The following is a 24,166-nucleotide window of genomic DNA, read 5'->3' as shown; positions in this document are numbered from 1 at the left end:
GTCTCAGCACTCAATTCGCTGCCACCTCTCCCGGCTCCCCCTCTCTCCTCAGTCTCTCCCCAGATTCCACTCCTCCGCACACTCTCCCTCTCTTCCGCACAGGTGAGTGTCTGTATCCGAAATGTCCCATGAACAGGATTCAGTGAAAACAATCAAACAAACGCCGGCCGCGGAAACGGGGGAAGGCTTGGTTTCTGTAAGCTTCTTCTCTTACCGGGACTGCATGGTCTGGTCAGCTCTTCAGGCTGCCCCCTTTAGGCTCAGTCCTCTGTGATCACAGCACTGAGCTCTCAATTCCCCCGGCGGCGCCAGGAATCCCGCGGTTCTCCTTTCCCCCGTCAGGGGCTGTGCCTGTCCCAAGGGACGCGGCTGCCGCGCGGTCTCCCTCCGACTCTCTGGGTTCAGAGGTCTGGCAAACTTTCCTGCCCAAATCCCTGGTTTTTTTTTTTTACCTTTCCTGGGGAGTTCTGCTCTTCTCGGCTGCAAACCGTCTCACCAGCTGAGCAATTTCGCCAATTCGGTGTGGGTGTTACTAGTTTCAGCTGCTGACTCCATTTGCTCCGGGACACGGCCTGGGACGCGTCTGCCTATATCGCCGCCATCTTCCCTCCAATCTGTGCTATTTTAAAAAAAAAATTTCATCCTCACCTGAGGTCATGTTTATTGATTTTTAGAGAGAGGAAAGAAGAGAAGGAGAGGGAGAGAGAAAGAGACAGAGAGAGAGAGAAACATCAATCAGTTGCCTCCTGTATGTGCCCCAACTGCTGATCAAATCTGCACCTAGGTATGTGCCCTGATGGGGAATTGAACCCACAACTTCTGGTGTGGGGAGCGACACTCACCCTACTGAGCCAGTGGCCGGGACAGTCTGTGCTATTATACAGACCCAGAACCGCTACGGGCAGTGTGGTGTGATCCACATCACCAGTGTCTGCACGCTTTGCTCTGCAGTCCTCGTTCTGGGAGTCTGTTCTCAGATTTGCTCAATCGTGCGTGAACCTGCATCTGGCCACATCTGGACACACGTGTTCACATCTACCTCCCACTTCATGGTTTGGACTCGCTCCCACACGTTCTGGACGTTCCACACCATTGCCTCCCAGGATCTTCCCTTTCCCACCTGCTCTCCCTCCGCCCAGCCCGGCCCAGCAGGTGGAGCTCTGAAGGCTGCGTCCTGGTCTCTGCCCTCGGTGTCCCAGTAGCTGGCTCGGTGCCAGGGCACAGGGTGTGTGTCCCAGTGTCTATGACTGTGTGTGAGTTCCGGGTGCCCAGCCATCCCGAGAGGCCAGTCTGGGTGCTAGGCCAGGCGGTGCCCACAGATTGGGCCTGTAACAAAGCTAGGACCCTGCACAACCTGTAATGGTGGTCAAACAGCCGAATGGCATGAAGGGGACATGAGCTTCCAGGTGTCATGTGCAAGAGCCCTCAAAGTTCCTAAAATGGTGATATCACGACAGCCGAGGGCACAGGCCTCAGCACTGTCCCGCCCACCCCCAGATGTGTGCAGTCTCATGAAGGGCCTGTGAGGGGAGCAGCGTTTTTATTGGTGCTCAAAGGTTGAGTGACACTGCTCTGTGCAGGACCAGGGTCAGGCAGGGCCCATCCCTGACCAAAGGAGGGCTACGGCCTTGAGCCAGGAAGCGTGGTGTGGTGCAGCCAGGGCAGCCAGGACCATGGTCAGGCGAGGAGCTTCGTGAGCTTTCAGGGCCCCAGACCTGGGCTGGGCTGGAGGAAGTGGGGCTGAACTACACCAAGATAGGGTGAGCCAAGGAAGCTGGCGGTCAGGGGCTTCCAGGGGCTTCCACGGGCTTCTAGGTGCTGGTGAGTAGGGAGAATCCCTGGGCCTGCTGGCCCTGGAGAGAAGTCTGCTCAGCAGTAGGACATCTGGGCCAAGGTGGGGACACAGCAGGCTGGGTGGGAGCACATGGAACGACAGAGCAGGGACATGCAGGAGGATGGGCGGCAGCAGCTGGGCTGGCAGGAGGAGGCGGGCAGGCAGCAGACAGGCCTGCACACGGGGCGGCAGATGAGGGACACGCAGGAGGAGGGTCTGCAGCAGAATGAGCAGCAGTACGTGGGCTGGCAGCAGGAGGGAACTGTGGCCCCAGAGCAGACAGGCACATACAGCTCTCTTGGCAATTGTCCACTTGCCCGGAGGAGCCAAGGCGAGTGGTCGGGGCGCAGATGTGGCTGCCACAGCTCAGGTCTCTGGAGCAGACGGACAGGGTAGACGTGGCGGTAACACAGGTTCTGGAGCAGCTGGTGTCTGCCATGCCAGACTTCTGAGTGGGGCTGGTGACGGCTGGTCACTGGAGGAGTGTTTGTGTCCTGAGAGCAAGTGCTGAGACGCAGAGATCCCGAAGGACGGCTCGGGAGGTGGGTGTGACTCTGAGGCCTAGCCCCTCTGTGCACCTCTGGCGTGTGTTCCAGGCTCGGGTGCTTTGCACCAGCAGATGCTGCACTTGTGTCCCACACCATCCTCCACGGAGCAAGGGGGCCTCGGCCAAGAGGAGTGCCCCCTTGCCTGTGACCCACAAACCCCATAGGGTGTCCATGGCTCTTCTCTGGGTGCTTCTCTCCCAATGTCTGTCCCAGACCCTGTTCTTAGTTCCCCTTTTATCTCAAAATTACCGAATACCGTGCACATTCTGTTATTTCTTGAGTTTTCAGTTTTAGATACGAGCTGATTTCTGTGGAGGAGGCAGGCACTCCTTCTTTGCCACCAGCCCCGCGAAAACCCCCTCTTCCCAACCCCAAAAGGCAGCCTGACCCTAATATTGGTTACATCTGTGTTCACACCCGTATTATTTTAACTGAGTGTTGCTCACAGCCACGTCTGTGTAGTGCAGTGGTTCTCAACCTTCTGGCCCTTTAAGTACAGTTCCTCATGTTGTGACCCAACCATAAAATTATTTTCGTTGCTACTTCATAACTGTAATGTTGCTACTGTTATGAATCATAATGTAAATATATGATACGCAGGATGGTCTTAGGCGACCCCTGTGAAAGGGTCATTCGACCGCCAAAGGGGTCGCGACCCACGGTTGAGAACCGCTGGTATAGTGGAACAGATGTTAACATCCTTACGTGCACATGTTTTGTTTCTTGCTTGATTTTCCTTTCGTAGGATTAACGATGGCTTCTTGTGTATGTTTGCTTGTTGTCCTGTGTGCCTGTCCTCAAATCGTCCCCGAGCTCCGCTCAAGAGGTTCACACGCATCAGGTGAGCGGTCAGCTTCACTGAGAAACCCCTCCTGGAGCCCCTGTGGCTGCAGGCAGTCCACCCACCGGTGCAGAGGCGTCACCTGGCTTCTCCGATCACTGTTTGTCTGGGTGCTCCCTCCTCTCCCCAGTCACGGAGCTCTGACTTCCTGGATGGGGTGTGGTTTCCTCCCTGGGTTTTCGCCTTGTTTTGGTGGAGCACCCCCTCCAGAAGCTTCTGAAAATGGTGCATCTGATAGGAACGTTTGAGCCCAGCATGGTCGCAATGCCTCTGTTCTGCCTTCGTAGCTGATGGATCGCTTCGATGAGTATAGTCCTCCGGATTAAAGAAGTTTCCCCTTAGACCAGCGGTTCTCAACCTGTGGGTCGTCAATCTGTGGGTAGCACCCCCTTTGGGGATCGAGTGACCCTTTCACAGGGGTCTCCTAAGACCATCGGAAAACACATATATAATTACATACTGTTTTTGTGATTAATCACTATGCTTTCATTATGTTCAATTTGTAACAATGAAATACATCCTGCATATCAGATATTTACATCACGATTCATAACAGTAGCAACATTACAGTTATGAAGTAGCAACGAAAATAATTTTATGGTTGGGGGTCACCACAACATGAGAAAATGTATTAAAGGGTCGCGGCGTTAGGAAGGTTGAGAAGCACTGCCTTAGACTATTTGTTGAAGATGTGCAACGTTTCCAGAAATGTAAACGTTCCTTGTGCTGCCTCTCAGTTCACCCACCTCCCCAAGGAGAAGTCACGATTCCACCTTCTCTCCTCCTTAGTTAGTTCTGCCTGTCTGTCTGCTCTTTCGTTTATGGCCCATATTGCAAAAAAAGAAAAAAAAAGAAAAATGCCTATGATAAACACATGTTGCTGCGTGAATCAGTAGTTCTTTTTTTCTGTTTGTTTGCTGTGAGGTAAATCATTGCATTTCAAACCCTGCTTTATGTTATTTATCCATTCTCTTTGTCAATGATGGAAATTTTTCTTATTTCCATATTTTGGCTAATGTTAATAATGCTATTATGAAAAATCTTGTACAATTTGGTTTTGATGAATATATTTAGTAATTTCAGGGTACAAATGCAAATAGAATTATTGGGTCACACGACAGGGATGAGTTTAGTGTAGTATATACTGCCCAACAAGTTTCTAAAGAAATGTACCTTCCTATTAGGCAATTTTATGAATTCCAATTGCTGTATATCCTGTATAAATGCAGGTATTGTCAATCTTTTAAAATCTTACTCATTTTGGAAAGTGTGTGAGGGAATGGTGTTGTTGCATTAATTTGCTTTCCCTGATTAGTACAGCTGCTCACAGAACATTTGAGTATCTTTTCTTACAGGTGCTTGTTCAAGCCAATTGCTAGTCTTAGTAAAATAGGGTATTGTACTTTCTGATTTGTAGAAAATGATTACATATTCTGAATCTGAGTTCTTTGTTGCCTATGTGCAGGGTCTGATGAAAAATGTTTAATAACTGGCTGCCTGTGAAACAAAAACAACAAAAAAGCCCCGATTGAGGTGTTTGCCCATTTCCATGGTGTAACGATTCTCACAATTGCTCCCAATGTGATGTTACTGAACACTGAGCTGGGAAGAGAGGTGCCTGGTCCGCTCTCAGGAGCTGGGCAAGGCGGCCTCGGCGCACCCCTGGGCGTCTGTGCATTGCGAATCTGTCCTCCCCGCCTGGGGCTGTGCTTTTCATCCTCCTGGTCATCCTCTGTTAACAAGTCAGTGTGACTCAAGTGGGATTTACTTTTTGTAACATGTGCCTGTCTACCCTCTAGGCCTGTTAGTTATTATCAGCCTTGAACATTGTTTTCAATCTGACGGGTGTTGGGGTCCTCAGTCCCCCCGTTTCGATGACTCTCTAGAGCTCTTAGGACTCGGTACACAGAGCTGAGTCAGCGCAGGAAAAGGCTCCTGGGGAGGTGGTGGGGACATCAGGTGCGGCTTCCAGGGCCTGTCCCGGGGGATCATGCAGGAGGCACTGAACTGCTCACAGGGAGTGTGACAGCACCTGTGAGATGTCTACCGGGGACCTTGTCAGAGATCAGGGCCCAGGGTTTTATCGGGGGCTGGTCACATGGCCCCTCTGCCCGGCACTTCCCCAAACCCCAGGCTCCGAGAGGGAGAGCAGGTGTCAGCACAGGCGGTTTCGGCCCATTGAGGCACCCTAGTCACATGTGCTGGGGACCTGCTGTGCGAACCCCTTCCTGAACCAGCCCTTCTGAGTGGGACGCTGAAGACAGCCCGAGTCACCCCTGAGGAGTAGCCCCTCACCAGGGCAGGCACCACTGTCAGATGATGCAGCTTTTGTGTCCAGAAAGTATGTCCACCTCCTGGACATAGATGTGGTCAGAGTGAGGAAGGGCTCCCAGGTCACCACTGAGGGGCAGGAACATGGTGGCCCCGGGAACGGGCTGGGGCCAACCCTACCTGGGGGATGTCACGTAGGGGTCTTTGTTGTAAACAACAGAAATGAATCCTGTAAATGCATCAGCACGGACTTTATTGGAGGGGACAGACCGTACACAGAAAGGGGTGGGGGTGTGAAGAAGCCAGCACAGGAGGCAGTGGGGTGCTCAGCGACACGGGTGAGGTGGCGAGGAGAAACCAGCTTCTCTCCCTTCACTCCTCTCAAGGACCCAAGGCCTGGAGCGTCCAGCTGGCCTCGCTGGGTCACTGCCAGCCGGGCTGGGTGGCAGGGCACGTTGCTTTGGGGGAAGTCAGTGGAGAAATGGGTGAACTGTTTCAAGCGGGAGAAAGGCACAGTGGTGGCCGGGCGACCACAGATGCCCAGTGCGGGGACCCATGAAGGGACTTGGCAGCGTCTTGGCTCTTAGTAAAGAATCCTGGGGTGCAGATGGCATGAGCTCTTGAGTGTTTGGGTGCCCTTAAGAAGATCACTCAGCAGCAGGACTTCTGAGCCGAGGCGGGTTTGCAGCAGGCCGAGCGGGAGCACACGGGGCGGCAGAGCAGGGACATGCAGGAGGATGGGCGGCAGCAGCTGGGCTGGCAGGAGGAGGCGGGGCCACAGCAGGAGGAGGCGGGCACGCAGCAGGCAGGCCTGCACACGGGGCGGCAGATGAGGGACACGCAGGAGGAGGGTCTGCAGCAGGATGAGGTGCAGGGGGTGGGCTGGCAGCAGGAGGAGGCCCCAGAGCAGATGGGCACACAGCACAGGGGCTTGCAGCAGACGGGTGTGCAGCAGACGGGTGTGCAGCAGGCGGGTGTGCAGCAGGCGGGTGTGCAGCAGACGGGCACACAGCAGGCCTGCTGGCATCGGGAGGAGGTGCAGCAGGAGGGCTGGCAGCTAGACTGCTGGCAGCATGAGGGTGTGCAGGAGCTGGTGCAGGCTGATTGGCAGGGGCTGGGATCACAAGTCACCTGGCTGCAGGGGCTGGACACGCAGCTCACTGGGGTACAGACCAGGGTCAGGAAGGAAGCTGGGGCACAGCAGCTAGGGGCACAGCAGGTGGACTGGCAGCAGCTAGGGACACAGCAGGTGGGCTGGCAGCAGCTGGGGGCACAGCAGGTGGGCTGGCAGCAGCTGGGGACACAGCAGGAGGGCTGGCAGCAGCTGGGCACACAGCAGGTGGGCTGGCAGCAGCTGGGGACACAGCAGGTGGACTCACAGCAGCTGGGGGCGCAGCAGGAGGGCTCACAGCAGCTCTCTGGACAGTCGTCCACCTGCCAGGAGGAGTCGGTGCAAGAGTCACAGGACCCGGGAAGGCAGGCGCGGTTGCCATAGCTCAGGTCGCTGGAGCAGACAGACAGGGCGGATGCGGCCATGTTGGGTCGGTGGACTGAGGTGAACTATGTGGAGGGTATGAGTGTGAGTGTGAGGGTGAGTGAGAGTGTGAGTGTGTAAGGTTCCTGGGCTGTTGGCTTTTATACCCTCTCTGGCTTTGTTTCCCACAGGTTGCTTGCACGGCTTCTTCCTTGTTTGTGTTTGGGACACAGGGAACTCTCATTAGTGCCGGGTTTGTGTTTTTGTTCTGTGAGTTGTTGCTCAGCAATAAAGCTAAAAGGGCAGTGATGGCGAACCTATGACACGCGTGTCAGAGGTGACATGCAACCTCTTTTATTGGTAGATTTTTCTTTGTTAAATGGCATTTAAATATCTACACTAATAAAAGAGAAACATGGTAATTGGCGTACGACCACTACCCTTTTCATTGGCTAATCATCGAGATATGCAAATAAACTGTCAGCCAAGATGGAGGCCGGCAGCCAGGCAGCTTGAAACTAACATGAGGCTTGCTTGCCTCAGTGACGGAGGAAACCAATGTTCCCCACCTGCGGCTGCAGGACTCTGAGCCTGCAGTTTCAAACATTGTAACAAATACCGCCAGACTTCAGCCAGCGGATTCACAACATTGTATGCAAAGGCCAGAAACCTACTTTCAGGAGTGGAGGCCTAAGAGCTGGAGCCAAGCCTCAAGCTAAAGCTGGCCGAGAATGAAAAAAAAAAGGAAAAAAGGAGCGTTTGGGAGCTTCAGTCACCCCCAGCCTGAAAACAGCCCTCAGCCCCTCACCCAGACTGGCCAGGCACCCCAGTGGGGACCCCCACCCTGAATGGTGTGTGACCAGCTGCAAACAGCCATCATCCCCTCACCCAGGCTGGCCAGGCACCCCAGTGGGGACCCCCATCCTGAATGGTGTGTGACCAGCTGCAAACAGCCATCATCCCCTCACCCAGGCTGGCCAGGCACCCCAGAGGGGACCCCCACCCTGATCCAGGACACCCTTTCAGGGCAAACCAGCCAGTCCCACCCATGCACCAGGCCTCTACCCTATATAGTAAAAGGGTAATATGCCTCCCGGCACTGGGATCAGCATGACAGGGGGCAGCGCCCAAACACCCTGATCGGCCCTGCTCTCTTTGTGTGACAGGTTGCGGCACCCCAACCCCCCACCCCCGGGCCCTGCTCTGTGTGTGACAGGGTAGAGCCATAACCTCCCCATCAGCCCTGCCCTGAGTGTGACAGTGGCGGCGCCCCAACCCCCTGATCGGCCCTGCTCTGTGGGTGATAGGGGGTGGTGCCCCAAACCCCCTCCCCACGCCCCCCCCACGGGCCCTGCTCTGTGTGTGATGGGGTAGAGCCATAACCTCCCCATCAGCCCTGCCCTGAGTGTGACAGTGGCAGCGCCCCAATCCCCTGATTGGCCCTGCTCTGTGGGTGATAGAGGGCGGCGCCCCAACCCCCTGATCCGCCCTGCTCTGTGTGTGACAGGGGATGGTGCCCCAACTCCCCTATCAGACCTACTCTGTGAGTGACGGGGGGAGCTCCCCAACCCCCTGATGGGCCCTGCTCTGTGCATGACAGGGTATGGAGCCCCAACCCCCCCTGATGGGCCCTGCTCTGTGCATGACAGGGGGTCGCGCCACAACCTCCCCATCCACCCTGCCTTGAGTGTGACAGGGGGTGGTGCCCCAACCCCCCAATCGGCCCTGCTCTGGGCCCGACCAGGGGCTGCACCTAGGGATTGGGCCTGCCCTCTGGCACCCGGGAGCAGGCCTAAGCCAGCAGGTCGTTATTTCATGAGGGGTCCCAGACTGCGAGAGGGCACAGGCCGGGCTGAGGGACCCCCCCTTCCCCCCGAGTGCACAAATTTTTGTGCACCGGGTAGTATAAAATAAATATCAAAAATATAAGTCTTTGTTTTACTATGGTTGCAAATATCAAAAAATTTCTATATGTGACACGGCACCAGAGTTAAGTTAGGGTTTTTCAAAATGCTGACACGCCGAGCTCAAAAGGTTCGCCATCACTGTCCTAGGGTGTTGTGTGCTCTGCTGATGCATCCCCAGCTGCCTTTAGTTCATAACATTGAGGTAGAAGGCGTGTGTGTCTGCAAATAGCATGCCCCGGGGTCTGAGTTGGCCTCACGAGAGAACCATCCCTCCTAGTCCAGCTGCCCTTTCTGGACACCTGGGATGTGCTGCGAACACCTGGGGATTCTGAGCGTTTGGCTGCCACGGCTCCCCTAGTGCCTGGCTGGGGAGGCCTGGGCCAGAGAGGGCAGAAGGCTGGAGCATGTCTAACTGTGGTTCCCCAGCATGCCCTCCGGGTCAGGGACTCCCCTGGGGCAGGTGGCAAGCAGGGAAAGTGGGCAGGTCTGCCAGTGGCACCTCCTTGTCCCTGGGTGGGCAGTGCACACCCGTCACCCGCCCGAGCGTCAGTGAGGGACAGACCCGCCCCGTCCACAGCCTCCCCACGCCATAGGCATGTTCCCGACCCTGAGAGCCGTGTGTGTGAGCCAGAGGTCCCTGTGCACCTCCCTGCAGGAAGCACCGCCACACGGCCAGGCCTCTGTATGGAAAACGAGCCTGCTTGTGCCTCCTGTTCACTTTCCTGATTGTTAATCCTACAGAATAAAAGGCTAATATACAAATTGACCAAACCCCAGAACGACTGCTTGCTGTGATGCGCACTGACCACCAGGGGTCAGACACTCAGCGCAGGAGCTGCCCCCTGGTGGTCAGTGCGCTCCCACAGGGGGAGTGCCACTCAGCCACATCCCCTCAGTCAGACATTCCTCGAGGCCTCCCGGACTGCTAGAGGGCCCAGGCCAGGCCCAGGGACTGCTCCCACCCCCAGTGATCTTCGCATAGCCGGTGCCTGCAGGCTTTGCTCTGCAGCCCTCGACCTGGGAGTCTGCTCTCAGGTTTGCTCAGTCATGCGTGAACCTGTTAAATAGGGTTATTGTACTTTCTGATTTGTAGAAAATGATTACATATTCTGAATCTGAGTTCTTTGTTGCCTAAGTGCGGGGTCTGCTGGAAAACGTTTAATAACTGGCTGCCTGTGAAACAAAAACAACAAAAAAGCCCCGATTGAGGTGTTTGCCCATTTCCATGGTGTAACTATTCTCACAATTGCTCCCAATATGATGTTACTGAACACTGAGCTGGGAAGAGAGGTGCCTGGTCCGCTCTCAGGAGCTGGGCAAGGCGGCCTCGGCGCACCCCTGGGCGTCTGTGCATTGCGTATCTGTCCTCCCCGCCTGGGGCTGTGCTTTTCATCCTCCTGGTCATACTCTGTTAACAAGTCAGTGTGACTCAAGGGGGATTTACTTTTTGTAACATGTGCCTGTCTACCCTCTAGGCCTGTTAGTTATTACCAGACTTGAACATTGTTTTCAATCTGACGGGTGTTGGGGTCCTCAGTCCCCCCATTTCGATGACTCTCTAGAGCTCTTAGGACTCGGTACACAGAGCTGAGTCAGCGCAGGAAAAGGCTCCTGGGGAGGTGGTGGGACATCAGGTGCAGCTTCCAGGGCCTGTCCCGGGGGATCATGCAGGAGGCGCTGAACTGCTCACAGGGAGTGTGACAGCACCTGTGAGGTGTCTACCGGGGACCTTGTCAGAGATCAGGGCCCAGGGGTCTATCGGGGGCTGGTCACATGGCCCCTCTGCCCGGCACTTCCCCAAACCCCAGGCTCCGAGAGGGAGAGCAGGTGTCAGCACAGGCGGTTTCGGCCCATTGAGGCACCCTAGTCACATGTGCTGGGGACCTGCTGTGCGAACCCCTTCCTGAACCAGCCCTTCTGAGTGGGACGCTGAAGACAGCCCGAGTCACCCCTGAGGAGTAGCCCCTCCCCAGGGCAGGCACCGCTGTCAGATGATGCAGCTTTTGTGTCCAGAAAGTATGTCCACCTCCTGGACATAGATGTGGTCAGAGTGACGGAGGGCTCCCAGGTCACCACTGAGGGGCAGGAACATGGTGGCCCCGGGAACCACCTGGGACCAACCCTACCTGGGGATGTCAGGTAGGTGTCTTTGTTGTAAACAACAGAAATGAATCCTGTAAATGCATCAGCACGGACTTTATTGGAGGCGACAGACCGTACACAGAATGGGGGTCAGACGGGGGGAGTGAAGAAGCCAGTACAGGGGGCAGTGGGGTGCTAAGCCACACGGGTGAGGTGGCAAGGAGAAACCAGCTTCTCTCCCTTCACTCCTCTCAAGGCCCCAAGGACTGGAGCGTCCAGCTGGCCTCGCTGGGTCACTGCCAGCCGAGCTGGGTGGCAGGGCACGTTGCTTTGGGGGAAGTCAGTGGAGAAATGGGTGACCTGTTTCCAGAGGGAGAAAGGCACAGTGGTGGCTGGGCGACCACAGATGCCCAGTGCGGGGACCCAAGAAGGGAGTTGGCAGCGTCTTGGCTCTTAGTAAAGAATCCTGGGGTGCAGATGGCTTGAGCTCTTGAGTGTTTGGGTGCCTTTAGGAAGATCACTCAGCAGCAGGACGTCTGGGCCGAGGCGGGGACACAGCAGGCTGGGCGGGAGCACACGGGGCGGCAGAGCAGGGACATGCAGGAGGATGGGCGGCAGCAGCTGGGCTGGCAGGAGGAGGCGGGGCCACAGCAGGAGGAGGCGGGCACGCAGCAGGCAGGCCTGCACACGGGGCAGCAGATGAGGGACACGCAGGAGGAGGGTCCGCAGCAGGATGAGGTGCAGGGGGTGGGCTGGCAGCAGGAGGAGGCCCCAGAGCAGACGGGCACACAGCACAGGGGCTTGCAGCAGACGGGTGTGCAGCAGACAGGTGTGCAGCAGGTCTGCTGGCACGTGGAGGAGGTGCAGCAGGAGGGCTGGCAGCATGAGGGTGTGCAGGAGCTGGTGCAGGCTGATTGGCAGGGGCTGGGATCACAGGTCACCTGGCTGCAGGGGCTGGACATGCAGCTCACTGGGGTGCAGACCAGGGTCAGGCAGGAAGCTGGGCCACAGCAGCTGGGGGCACAGCAGGTGGACTGGCAGCAGCTGGGGACACAGCAGGTGGGCTGGCAGCAGCTGGGGACACAGCAGTTGGACTCACAGCAGCTGGTGGAGCAGCAGGAGGGCTGGCAGCAGCTGGGGACACAGCAGGAGGGCTCACAGCAGCTCTCTGGACAGTCGTCCACCTGCCAGGAGGAGTCGGTGCAAGAGTCACAGGACCCGGGCAGGCAGGCGCGGTTGCCATAGCTCAGGTTGCTGGAGCAGACGGACAGGGCGGATGCGGCCATGGTGGGGCGGTGGACTGAGGTGAACTAGGCAGAGGGTATGAGTGTGAGTGTGAGGGTGAGTGAGAGTGTGAGTGTGTAAGGTTCCAGGGCTGTTGGCTTTTATACCCTCTCTGGCTGTGTTTCCCTAAGGATGCTTGCACGGCTTCATCCTTGTTTGTGTTTGGGACACAGGGAACTCTCATTAGTGCCGGGTTTGTGTTTTTGTTCTGAGTTGTTGCTCAGCGATAAAGCTAAAAGGGCAGTGATGGCGAACCTATGACAGGGCATGCTATTTGCAGACACATACCGGTAAAGTGGGCAGGTCAGCCAGTGGCACCTCCATGTCCCTGGCTGCGCAGTGCACACCCCTGTCTCCCGTCTGAGCGCTCAATGAGGGACAGACCCGGCGCCTGTCCTCAGCCCCCCCCACGCCATCGGGATGTTCCCGACCCTGAGAGCTGTGTGTGTGAGCCAGAGGTCCCTGTGCGCCTCCCTGTAGGAAGCAGGCGAACCTCTGACACGCGAACTCATTTTTTGTTAGATTTTTCTTTGTTAAATGGCATTTAAATATATAAAATAAATATCAAAAATACAAGTCTTTGTTTTACTATGATGGCAAATATCAAAACATTTCTATATGTGACACGGCACCAGAGTTAAGATAGGGTTTTTCAAATGCTGACACGCCGAGCTCAAAAGGTTCACCATCACTGTCCTAGGGTGTTGTGTGCTCTGCTGATGCATCCCCAGCTGCCTTTAGTTCATAACATTGAGGTAGAAGGCGTGTGTGTCTGCAAATAGCATGCCCCGGGGTCTGAGTTGGCCTCATGAGAAAACCATCCCTCCTAGTCCAGCTGCCCTTTCTGGACACCTGGGATGTGCTGCGAACACCTGGGGATTCTGAGCGTTTGGCTGCCACGGCTCCCCTAGTGCCTGGCTGGGGAGGCCTGGGCCAGAGAGGGCAGAAGGCTGGCGCATGTCTAACTGTGGTTCCCCAGCATGCCCTCCGGGTCAGGGACTTCCCTGGGGCAGGTGGCAAGCAGGGAAAGTGGGCAGGTCTGCCAGTGGCACCTCCTTGTCCCTGGGTGCACAGTGCACACCCCTGTCCCCTGTCCGAGCGCTCAGTGAGGGACAGACCCGTCCCGTCCACAGCCTCCCCACGACATAGGCATGTTCCCGACCCTGAGAACCGTGTGTGTGAGCCAGAGTTCCCTGTGCGCCTCCCTGCAGGAAGCACCGCCAGCACGGCCAGGCCTCTGTATGGAAAACGAGCCTGCTTGTGCCTCCTGTTCACTTTCCTGATTGTTAATCCTACAGAATAAAAGGCTAATATACAAATTGACTGAATCCCAGAACAGAGGTTGCTGTGTTGCGCACTGACCACCAGGGGTCAGACACTCAGCGCAGGAGCTGCCCCCTGGTGGTCAGTGCGCTCCCACAGGGGGAGTGCCACTCAGCCACATCCCCTCAGTCAGACATTCCTCGAGGCCTCCCGGACTGCTAGGGGGCGCAGGCCAGGCCCAGGGACTGCTCCCACCCCCAGTGATCTTCGCATCACCGGTGCCTGCAGGCTTTGCTCTGCAGCCCTCGACCTGGGAGTCTGCTCTCAGATTTGCTCAGTCGTGCGTGAACCTGTTAAATAGGGTTATTGTACTTTCTGATTTGTAGAAAATGATTATATATTCTGAGAGCTTGTTTGGTTCTAGCAGGGGAGCGCAGCTACTCGTATACCCTTGACCGAAGACCAGTCCTCTCCTTGTGGGGGGAGGTCATCCTCTTCGACCGAGCGCGCAGCTTCAGGAGGGACGCACATGGATCAGTGACGGAGGAAGGAGACACCCGCCTAGCCAGCCAGATCAGCCGAATCAACCCTGGCAATCAATGGGGTGACAGATGTCGCAGCCAGATCGCCCTCACATCCTGATTATATATTCTGAAACTGAGTTCTTTGTTGCCTATGTGCGGGGTCTGATGAAAAATGTTTAATAACTGGCTGCTTGTGAAACAAAAACAACAAAAAAGCCCCGATTGAGGTGTTTGCCCATTTCCATGGTGTAACTATTCTCACAATTGCTCCCAATGTGATGTTACTGAACACTGAGCTGGGAAGAGAGGTGCCTGGTCAGCTCTCAGGAGCTGGGCAAGGCGGCCTAGGACCACCCCAGGGCGTCTGTGCATTGCGTATCTGTCCTCCCCGCCTGGGGCTGTGCTTTTCATCCTCCTGGTCATACTCTTTAAAAAAGTCAGTGTCACTCAAGTGGGATTTACTTTTTGTAACATGTGCCTGTCTACCCTCTAGGCCTGTTTGTTATTATCAGACTTGAACATTGTTTTCAATCTGACGGGTGTTGGGGTCCTCAGCTCCCCCGTTTCGATGACTCTCCAGAGCTCTTAGGACTCGGTACACAGAGCTGAGTCAGCGCAGGAAAAGGCTCCTGGGGAGGTGGTGGGACATCAGGTGCAGCTTCCAGGGCCTGTCCCGGGGGATCATGCAGGAGGCACTGAACTGCTCACAGGGAGTGTGACAGCACCTGTGAGATGTCTACCGGGGACCTTGTCAGAGATCAGGGCCCAGGGTTCTATCGGGGGCTGGTCACATGGCCCCTCTGCCCGGCACTTCCCCAAACCCCAGGCTCCGAGAGGGAGAGCAGGTGTCAGCACAGGCGGTTTCGGCCCATTGAGGCACCCTAGTCACATGTGCTGGGGACCTGCTGTGCGAACCCCTTCCTGAACCAGCCCTTCTGAGTGGGACGCTGAAGACAGCCCGAGTCACCCCTGAGGAGTAGCCCCTTCCCAGGGCAGGCACCGCTGTCAGATGATGCAGCTTTTGTGTCCAGAAAGTATGTCCACCTCCTGGACATAGATGTGGTCAGAGTGACGGAGGGCTCCCAGGTCACCACTGAGGGGCAGGAACATGGTGGCCCAGGGAACGGGCTGGGGCCAACCCTACCTGGGGGATGTCAGGTAGGGGTCTTTGTTGTAAACAACAGAAATGAATCCTGTAAATGCATCAGCACGGACTTTATTGGAGGCGACAGACCGTACACAGAATGGGGGTCGGGCGGGGAGGAAGTGAAGAAGCCAGCACAGGAGGGAGTGGGGTGCTCAGCGACACGGGTGAGGTGGCGAGGAGAAACCAGCTTCTCTCCCTTCACTCCTCTCAAGGCCCCAAGGCCTGGAGCGTCCAGCTGGCCTCGCTGGGTCACTGCCAGCCGGGCTGGGTGGCAGGGCACGTTGCTTTGGGGGAAGTCAGTGGAGAAATGGGTGACCTGTTTCCAGAGGGAGAAAGGCACAGCGGTGGCCGGGCGACCACAGATGCCCAGTGCGGGGACCCAAGAAGGGAGTTGGCAGCGTCTTGGCTCTTAGTAAAGAATCCTGGGGTGCAGATGGCTTGAGCTCTTGAGTGTTTGGGTGCCTTTAGGAAGATCACTCAGCAGCAGGACGTCTGGGCCGAGGCGGGGACACAGCAGGCTGGGCGGGAGCACACGGGGCGGCAGAGCAGGGACATGCAGGAGGATGGGCGGCAGCAGCTGGGCTGGCAGGAGGAGGCGGGGCCACAGCAGGAGGAGGCGGGCACGCAGCAGGCAGGCCTGCACACGGGGCGGCAGATGAGGGACACGCAGGAGGAGGGTCTGCAGCAGGAGGAGGTGCAGGGCGTGGGCTGGCAGCAGGAGGAGGCCCCAGAGCAGACGGGCACACAGCACAGGGGCTTGCAGCAGACGGGTGTGCAGCAGACGGGTGTGCAGCAGACGGGTGTGCAGCAGACAGGTGTGCAGCAGGTCTGCTGGCATGGGGAGGAGGTGCAGCAGGAGGAGGTGCAGGAGGTGGGCTGGCAGCAGGAGGAGATGCCAGAGCAGACGGGCACACAGCACAGGGGCTTGCAGCAGACGGGTGTGCAGCAGGCGGGCACACAGCAGGTCTGCTGGCACGGGGAGGAGGTGCAGCAGGAGGGCTGGCAGCATGAGGGTGTGCAGGAGCTGGTGCAGGCTGATTGGCAGGGGCTGGGATCACAGGTCACCTGGCTGCAGGGGCTGGACATGCAGCTCACTGGGGTGCAGATGAGGGTCATGCAGGAAGCTGGAGCACTGCAGCTGGGGGCACAGCAGGTGGGCTGGCAGCAGCTGGGGACACAGCAGGTGGGCTGGCAGCAGCTTGGGGCACAGCAGGTGGGCTCACAGCAGCTGGGGGCGCAGCAGGAGGGCTCACAGCAGCTCTCTGGACAGTCGTCCACCTGCCAGGAGGAGTCGGTGCAAGAGTCACAGGACCCGGGCAGGCAGGCGCAGTTGCCATAGCTCAGGTCACTAGAGCAGACGGACAGGGCTGATGCGGCCATGGTTAGGCAGTGGACTGAGGTGAACTAGGCGGAGGGTATGAGTGTGAGTGTGAGGGTGAGTGAGAGTGTGAGTGTGTAAGGTTCCAGGGCTGTTGGCTTTTATACCCTCTCTGGCTGTGTTTCCCACAGGATGCTTGCACGGCTTCATCCTTGTTTGTGTTTGGGACACAGGGAACTCTCATTAGTGCCGGGTTTGTGTTTTTGTTCTGTGAGTTGTTGCTCAGCGATAAAGCTAAAAGGGCAGTGATGGCGAACCTATGACAGGGCATGATATTTGCAGACACACACCGGTAAGTGGGCAGGTCAGCCAGTGGCACCTCCATGTCCCTGGCTGCGCAGTGCACATCCCTGTCTCCCATCCAAGCGCTCAGTGAGGGACAGACCCGGCGCCTGTCCTCAGCCCCCCCACGGCATCGGGATGTTCCCGACCCTGAGAGCTGTGTGTGTGAGCCAGAGGTCCCTGTGCGCCTCCCTGCAGGAAGTACCGCCAGCACGGCCAGGCCTCTGTATGGAAAACGACGCTGCTTGTGCCTCCTGTTAACTTTCCTGATTGTTAATTCCTACAGAATAAAAGGCTAATATACAAATTGACCAAACGCCAGAACGACTGCTTGCTGTGATGCGCACTGACCACCAGTGGTGAGAAGCTCAGCGCAGGAGCTGCCCCCTGGTGGTCAGTGCGCTCCCACAGGGGGAGAGCCACTCAGCCACATCCCCTCAGTCAGACATTCCTCGAGGCCTCCCAGACTTCTGAAGGGCGCAAGCCAGGCCCAGGGACTGCTCCGACCCACCAATGGTCTTCGCATCACGGGTGCCTGCAGGCTTTATTCTGCAGCCCTCGACCTGGGAGTCTGCTCTCAGATTTGCTCAGTCGTACGTGAACCTTTTAAATAGGGTTATTGTACTTTCTGATTTGTAGAAAATGATTATATATTCTGAGAGCTTGTTTGGTTCTAGCAGGGGAGCGCAGCTACTCGTATACCCTTGACCGAAGACCAGTCCTCTCCTCCTGGGGGGAGGTCGTCCTCTTCAACGGAGCGCGCAGCTTCAGGAGGGACGCACATGGATCAGTGACGGAGGAGGGGGACACCCGCCTAGCCAGCCAGATCAGCCGAATCAACCCTGGCAATCAATGGGGTGACAGATGTCGCAGCCAGATCGCCCTCACATCCTGATTACATATTCTGAAACTGAGTCTTTGTTGCCTATGTGCGGGGTCTGATGAAAAATGTTTAATAACTGGCTGCCTGTGAAACAAAAACAACAAAAAAGCCCCGATTGAGGTGTTTGCCCATTTCCATGGTGTAACTATTCTCACAATTGCTCCCAATGTGATGTTACTGAACACTGAGCTGGGAAGAGAGGTGCCTGGTCGGCTCTCAGGAGCTGGGCAAGGCGGCCTCGGCGCACCCCTGGGCGTCTGTTCATTGCGAATCTCTCCTCCCGCCTGGGGCTGTGTTTTTCATCCTCCTGGTCATACTCTTTAAACAAGTCAGTGTGACTCAAGGGGGATTTACATGTTGTAACATGTGCCTGTCTACCCTCTAGGCATGTTTGTTATTATCAGACTTGAACATTGTTTTCATTCTGACGGGTGTTGGGGTCCTCAGCCCCCCCGTTTTCATGACTCTCTAGAACTCTTAGGACTCGGTACTCAGAGCTAAGTCATCGCAGGAAAAGGCTCCTGGGGAGGTGGTGGGGACATCAGGTGCAGCTTCCAGGGCCTGTCCCGGGGGATCATGCAGGAGGCACTGAACTGCTCACAGGGAGTGTGACAGCACCTGTGAGATGTCTACCGGGGACCTTGTCAGAGATCAGGGCCCAGGGTTCTATCGGGGGCTGGTCACATGGCCCCTCTGCCCGGCACTTTCCCAAACCCCAGGCTCCGAGAGGGAGAGCAGGTGTCAGCACAGGCGGTTTCGGCCCATTGAGGCACCCTAGTCACATGTGCTGGGGACCTGCTGTGCGAACCCCTTCCTGAACCAGCCCTTCTGAGTGGGACGCTGAAGACAGCCCGAGTCACCCCTGAGGAGTAGCGCCTCCCCAGGGCAGGCACCGCTGTCAGATGATCCAGCTTTTGTGTCCAGAAAGTATGTCCACCTCCTGGACATAGATGTGGTCAGAGTGACGGAGGGCTCCCAGGTCACCACTGAGGGGCAGGAACATGGTGGCCCCGGGAACGGGCTGGGGCCAACCCTACCTGGGGGATGTCAGGTAGGGGTCTTTGTTGTAAACAACAGAAATGAATCCTGTAAATGCATCAGCACGGACTTTATTGGAGGCGACAGACCGTACACAGAATGGGGGTCGGGCGGGGGGGAAGTGAAGAAGCCCGCACAGGAGGCAGTGGGGTGCTCAGCCACACGGGTGAGGTGGCGAGGAGAAACCAGCTTCTCTCCCTTCACTCCTCTCAAGGCCCCAAGGCCTGGAGCGTCCAGCTGGCCTCGCTGGGTCACTGCCAGCCGGGCTGGGTGGCAGGGCACATTGCTTTGGGGGAAGTCAGTGGAGAAATGGGTGACCTGTTTCCAGAGGGAGAAAGGCACAGCGGTGGCCGGGCGACCACAGATGCCCAGTGCGGGGACCCAAGAAGGGAGTTGGCAGCGTCTTGGCTCTTAGTAAAGAATCCTGGGGTGCAGATGGCTTGAGCTCTTGAGTGTTTGGGTGCCCTTAGGAAGATCACTCAGCAGCAGGACTTCTGGGCCGAGGTGGGGACACAGCAGGCCGGGCGGGAGCACACGGGGCGGCAGAGCAGGGACATGCAGGAGGATGGGCGGCAGCAGCTGGGCTGGCAGGAGGAGGCGGGGCCACAGCAGGAGGAGGCGGGCACGCAGCAGGCAGGCCTGCACACGGGGCGGCAGATGAGGGACACGCAGGAGGAGGGTCTGCAGCAGGAGGAGGTGCAGGGCGTGGGCTGGCAGCAGGAGGAGGCCCCAGAGCAGACGGGCACACAGCACAGGGGCTTGCAGCAGACGGGTGTGCAGCAGACGGGTGTGCAGCAGACGGGTGTGCAGCAGGTCTGCTGGCACGGGGAGGAGGTGTAGCAGGAGGGCTGGCAGCATGAGGGTGTGCAGGAGCTGGTGCAGGCTGATTGGCAGTGGCTGGGATCACAAGTCACCTGGCTGCAGGGGCTGGACATGCAGCTCACTGGGGTGCAGATGAGGGTCAGGCAGGAAGCTGGGGCACAGCAGCTGGGGGCACAGCAGGTGGGCTGGCAGCAGCTGGGGACACAGCAGGTGGGCTGGCAGCAGCTTGGGGCACAGCAGGTTGGCTCACAGCAGCTGGGGGCGCAGCAGGAGGGCTCACAGCAGCTCTCTGGACAGTCGTCCACCTGCCAGGAGGAGTCGGTGCAAGAGTCACAGGACCCGGGCAGGCAGGCGCAGTTGCCATAGCTCAGGTCACTGGAGCAGACGGACAGGGCGGATGTGGCCATGGTTAGGCAGTGGACTGAGGTGAACTAGGCAGAGGGTATGAGTGTGAGTGTGAGGGTGAGTGAGAGTGTGAGTGTGTGAGGTTCCTGGGCTGTTGGCTTTTATACCCTCTCTGGCTGTGTTTCCCACAGGATGCTTGCACGGCTTCATCCTTGTTTGTGTTTGGGACACAGGGAACTCTCATTAGTGCCGGGTTTGTGTTTTTGTTCTGTGAGTTGTTGCTCAGCAATAAAGCTAAAAGGGCAGTGATGGCGAACCTATGACAGGGCATGATATTTGCAGACACATACCGGTAAAGTGGGCAGGTCAGCCAGTGGCACCTCCATGTCCCTGGCTGCGCAGTGCACACCCCTGTCTCCCATCCAAGCGCTCAGTGAGGGACAGACCCGGCGCCTGTCCACAGCCCCCCCACGCCATCGGGATGTTCCCGACCCTGAGAGCTGTGTGTGTGAGCCAGAGGTCCCTGCCCGTCTCCCTGCAGGAAGCACCGCCAGCAATTCCAGGCCTCTGTATGGAAAATGAGGCTTGCTTGTTCCTCCTGTTTACTTTCCTGATTGTTAATTCCTACAGAATAAAAGGCTAATATACAAATTGACTGAACGCCAGAACGACTGCTTGCTGTGATGCGCACTGACCACCAGTGGTGAGACACTCAGCGCAGGAGCTGCCCCCTGGTGGTCAGTGCGCTCCCACAGGGGGAGAGCCACTCAGCCACATCCCCTCAGTCAGACATTCCTCGAGGCCTCCCAGACTTCTGAAGGGCGCAGGCCAGGCCCAGGGACTGCTCCGACCCACCAATGGTCTTCGCATCACGGGTGCCTGCAGGCTTTTTTCTGCAGCCCTCGACCTGGGAGTCTGCTCTCATATTTGCTCAGTCGTGCGTGAACCTGTTAAATAGGGTTATTGTACTTTCTGATTTGTAGAAAATGATTATATATTCTGAGAGCTTGTTTGGTTCTAGCAGGGGAGCGCAGCTACTCGTATACCCTTGACCGAAGACCAGTCCTCTCCTCCTGGGGGGAGGTCGTCCTCTTCAACCGAGCGCGCAGCTTCGGGAGGGACGCACATGGATCGGTGAGGGAGTAGGGGGACACCCGCCTAGCCAGCCAGATCAGCCGAATCAACCCTGGCAATCAATGGGGTGACCGATGTCGCAGCCAGATCGCCCTCACATCCTGATTATATATTCTGAAACTGAGTCTTTGTTGCCTATGTGCGGGGTCTGATGAAAAATGTTTAATAACTGGCTGCCTGTGAAACAAAAACAACAAAAAAGCCCCGATTGAGGTGTCTGCCCATTTCCATGGTGTAACTATTCTCACAATTGCTCCCAATGTGATGTTACTGAACACTGAGCTGGGAAGAGAGGTGCCTGGTCAGCTCTCAGGAGCTGGGCAAGGCGGCCTCGGCGCACCCCTGGGCGTCTGTGCATTGCGAATCTGTCCTCCCGCCTGGGGCTGTGCTTTTCATCCTCCTGGTCATCCTCTGTTAACAAGTCAGTGTGACTCAAGTGGGATTTACATGTTGTAACATGTGCCTGTCTACCCTCTAGGCATGTTAGTTATTATCAGACTTGAACATTGTTTTCAATCTGACGGGTGTTGGGGTCCTCAGCCCCCCCGTTTCGATGACTCTCTAGAGCTCTTAGGACTCGGTACACAGAGCTGAGTCAGCGCAGGAAAAGGCTCCTGGGGAGGTGGTGGGGACATCAGGTGCAGCTTCCAGGGCCTGTCCCGGGGGGTCATGCGGGAGGCACAGAACTGCTCACGGGGAGTGTGACAGCACCTGTGAGATGTCTACAGGGGACCTTGTCAGAGATCAGGGCCCAGGGGTCTATCGAGGGCTGGTCACATGGCACCTCTGCCCGGCACTTCCCCAAACCCCAGGCTCCGAGAGGGAGAGCAGGTGTCAGCACAGGCGGTTTCGGCCCATTGAGGCACCCTAGTCACATGTGCTGGGGACCTGCTGTGCGAACCCCTTCCTGAACCAGCCCTTCTGAGCGGGACACGGAAGACAGCCCGAGTCACCCCTGAGGAGTAGCGCCTCCCCAGGGCAGGCACCGCTGTCAGATGATCCAGCTTTTGTGTCCAGAAAGTGTGTCCACCTCCTGGACATAGATGTGGTCAGAGTGAGGGAGGGCTCCCAGGTCACCACTGAGGGGCAGGAACATGGTGGCCCCAGAAACCAGCTGGGGCCAACCCTACCTGCGGATGTCAGGTAGGTGTCTTTGTTGTAAACAACAGAAATGAATCCTGTAAATGCATCAGCACGGACTTTATTGGAGGGGACAGACCGTACACAGAATGGGGGTCGGGCGGGGGGGAAGTGAAGAAGCCAGCACAGTAGGCAGTGGGGTGCTCAGCCACACGGGTGAGGTGGCGAGGAGAAACCAGCTTCTCTCCCTTCACTCCTCTCAAGGCCCCAAGGCCTGGAGCGTCCAGCTGGCCTCGCTGGGTCACTGCCAGCCGGGCTCGGTGGCAGGGCACGTTGCTTTGGGGGAAGTCAGTGGAGAAATGGGTGACCTGTTTCCAGAGGGAGAAAGGCACAGCGGTGGCCGGGCGACCACAGATGCCCAGTGCGGGGACCCATGAAGGGAGTTGGCAGCGTCTTGGCTCTTAGTAAAGAATCCTGGGGTGCAGATGGCTTGAGCTCTTGAGTGTTTGGGTGCCCTTAGGAAGATCACTCAGCAGCAGGACTTCTGGGCCGAGGTGGGGACACAGCAGGCCGGGCGGGGGCACACGGGGCGGCAGAGCAGGGACATGCAGGAGGACGGGCGGCAGCAGCTGGGCTGGCAGGAGGAGGCGGGGCCACAGCAGGAGGAGGCGGGCACGCAGCAGACAGGCCTGCACACGGGGCGGCAGATGAGGGACACACAGGAGGAGGGTCCGCAGCAGGATGAGGTGCAGGGGGTGGGCTGGCAGCAGGAGGAGGCCCCAGAGCAGACGGGCACACAGCACAGTGTCTTGCAGCAGACGGGTGTGCAGCAGACGGGTGTGCAGCAGATGGGTGTGCAGCAGGTCTGCTGGCACGGGGAGGAGGTGCAGCAGGAGGGCTGGCAGCATGAGGGTGTGCAGGAGCTGGTGCAGGCTGATTGGCAGGGGCTGGGATCACAAGTCACCTGGCTGCAGGGGCTGCACATGCAGCTCACTGGGGTGCAGATGAGGGTCAGGCAGGAAGCTGGGGCACAGCAGCTGGGGGCACAGCAGGTGGACTGGCAGCAGCTGGGGACACAGCAGGTGGGCTGGCAGCAGCTGGGGACACAGCAGGTGGGCTGGCAGCAGCTGGGGACACAGCAGGAGGGCTGGCAGCAGCTGGGGGCGCAGCAGGAGGGCTCACAGCAGCTCTCTGGACAGTCGTCCACCTGCCAGGAGGAGTCGGTGCAAGAGTCACTGGAGCCGGGCAGGCAGGCGCGGTTGCCATAGCTCAGATCGCTGGAGCAGACGGACAGGGCGGTAGCGGCCATGGTGGGGCAGTGGGGCTGAGGTGAACTAGGTGGAGGGTGTAAGTGTGAGTGTGAGGGTGAGTGTGTAAGGTTCCAGGGCTGTTGGCTTTTATACCCTCTCTGGCTGTGTTTCCCCGGAGGATGCTCGCACGGCTTCTTCCTTGTTTGTGTTTGGGACACAGGGAACTCTCATTAGTGTGGGTGTGTTTTCGTTCTGTGAGCTGTTGCTCAGCGATAAAGCTCCTAGAGCAGTGATGGCGAACCTTTTGAGCTCGGCGTGTCAGCATTTTGTAAAACCCTGACTTAACACTGGTGCCGTTTCACATATAGAAATTTTTTGATAATTGCAACCATAGTGAAACAAAGACTTATAGTTTTGATATTTATTTTATTTTTTTAAAATATATTTTATTGATTTTTCACAGAGAGGAAGGGAGAGAGATAGAGAGTTAGAAACACCGATGAGAGAGAAACATCGACCAGCCGCCTCCTGCACATCACCCACTGGGGATGTGCCCACGACCCAGGTACATGCCCTTGACCGGAATCGAACACGGGACCCTTCAGTCTGCAGGCCGACGCTCTATCCACTGAGCCAAACCGGTTTCAGCGATATTTATTTTATATATTTAAATGCCATTTAACGAAGAAAAATCAACCAAAAAAGTGAGTTTGCATGTCACCTCTGACACGCGTGTCATAGGTTCGCCATCACTGTCCTAGGGTGTTGTGTGCTCTGCT

The 24,166-nt window shown here is 57.2% G+C and overlaps 5 protein-coding genes across 6 annotated transcripts in view; 1 reads left to right on the top strand and 4 right to left on the bottom strand.

Annotated features, from left to right (window-relative positions):
* The window catches only part of TSPEAR (thrombospondin type laminin G domain and EAR repeats), a gene marked incomplete at its 5' end in the record, with an annotated part of 135,759 nt that overhangs the window by 43,810 nt on the left and 67,783 nt on the right, over positions 1-24,166 (top strand). The gene's annotated exons all lie outside the window — the stretch shown is intronic.
* On the bottom strand, positions 6,146-7,030 carry LOC308516983 (uncharacterized protein; the record flags this gene model as incomplete). 2 transcript variants are annotated; one of them, XM_081088031.1, is made up of 2 exons in its annotated part: positions 6,146-6,691; positions 6,827-7,030. In XM_081088031.1, the coding sequence occupies 2 exons, from the start codon at positions 7,028-7,030 to the stop codon at positions 6,146-6,148; spliced, it is 750 nt and encodes a 249-aa protein (XP_080944157.1). The 2 variants fall into 2 exon arrangements, with proteins under 2 accessions (XP_080944157.1, XP_080944156.1); XM_081088030.1 differs by having other exon boundaries at positions 6,146-6,718; positions 6,839-7,030.
* LOC308516988 (uncharacterized protein) lies at positions 11,479-12,243 on the bottom strand (the record flags this gene model as incomplete). Its single annotated transcript, XM_081088035.1, has 1 exon — positions 11,479-12,243. The coding sequence occupies one exon, from the start codon at positions 12,241-12,243 to the stop codon at positions 11,479-11,481; it is 765 nt and encodes a 254-aa protein (XP_080944161.1).
* Positions 15,653-16,555, bottom strand: LOC308516982 (uncharacterized protein; the record flags this gene model as incomplete). Its single annotated transcript, XM_081088029.1, has 2 exons — positions 15,653-16,099; positions 16,241-16,555. 2 exons carry the CDS (start codon positions 16,553-16,555, stop codon positions 15,653-15,655), a joined length of 762 nt encoding a protein of 253 aa, XP_080944155.1.
* On the bottom strand, positions 19,236-23,446 carry LOC308516850 (uncharacterized protein; the record flags this gene model as incomplete). The annotated part of the gene is made up of 2 exons (XM_081087972.1): positions 19,236-20,009; positions 22,688-23,446. The coding sequence occupies 2 exons, from the start codon at positions 23,444-23,446 to the stop codon at positions 19,236-19,238; spliced, it is 1,533 nt and encodes a 510-aa protein (XP_080944098.1).

This window comes from Myotis nattereri (assembly GCF_964212035.1).
Source record: "Myotis nattereri genome assembly, chromosome: 3".
Classification (NCBI taxonomy): domain Eukaryota; kingdom Metazoa; phylum Chordata; class Mammalia; order Chiroptera; family Vespertilionidae; genus Myotis; species Myotis nattereri.
This window is presented reverse-complemented; position numbering and strand designations above follow the sequence as displayed.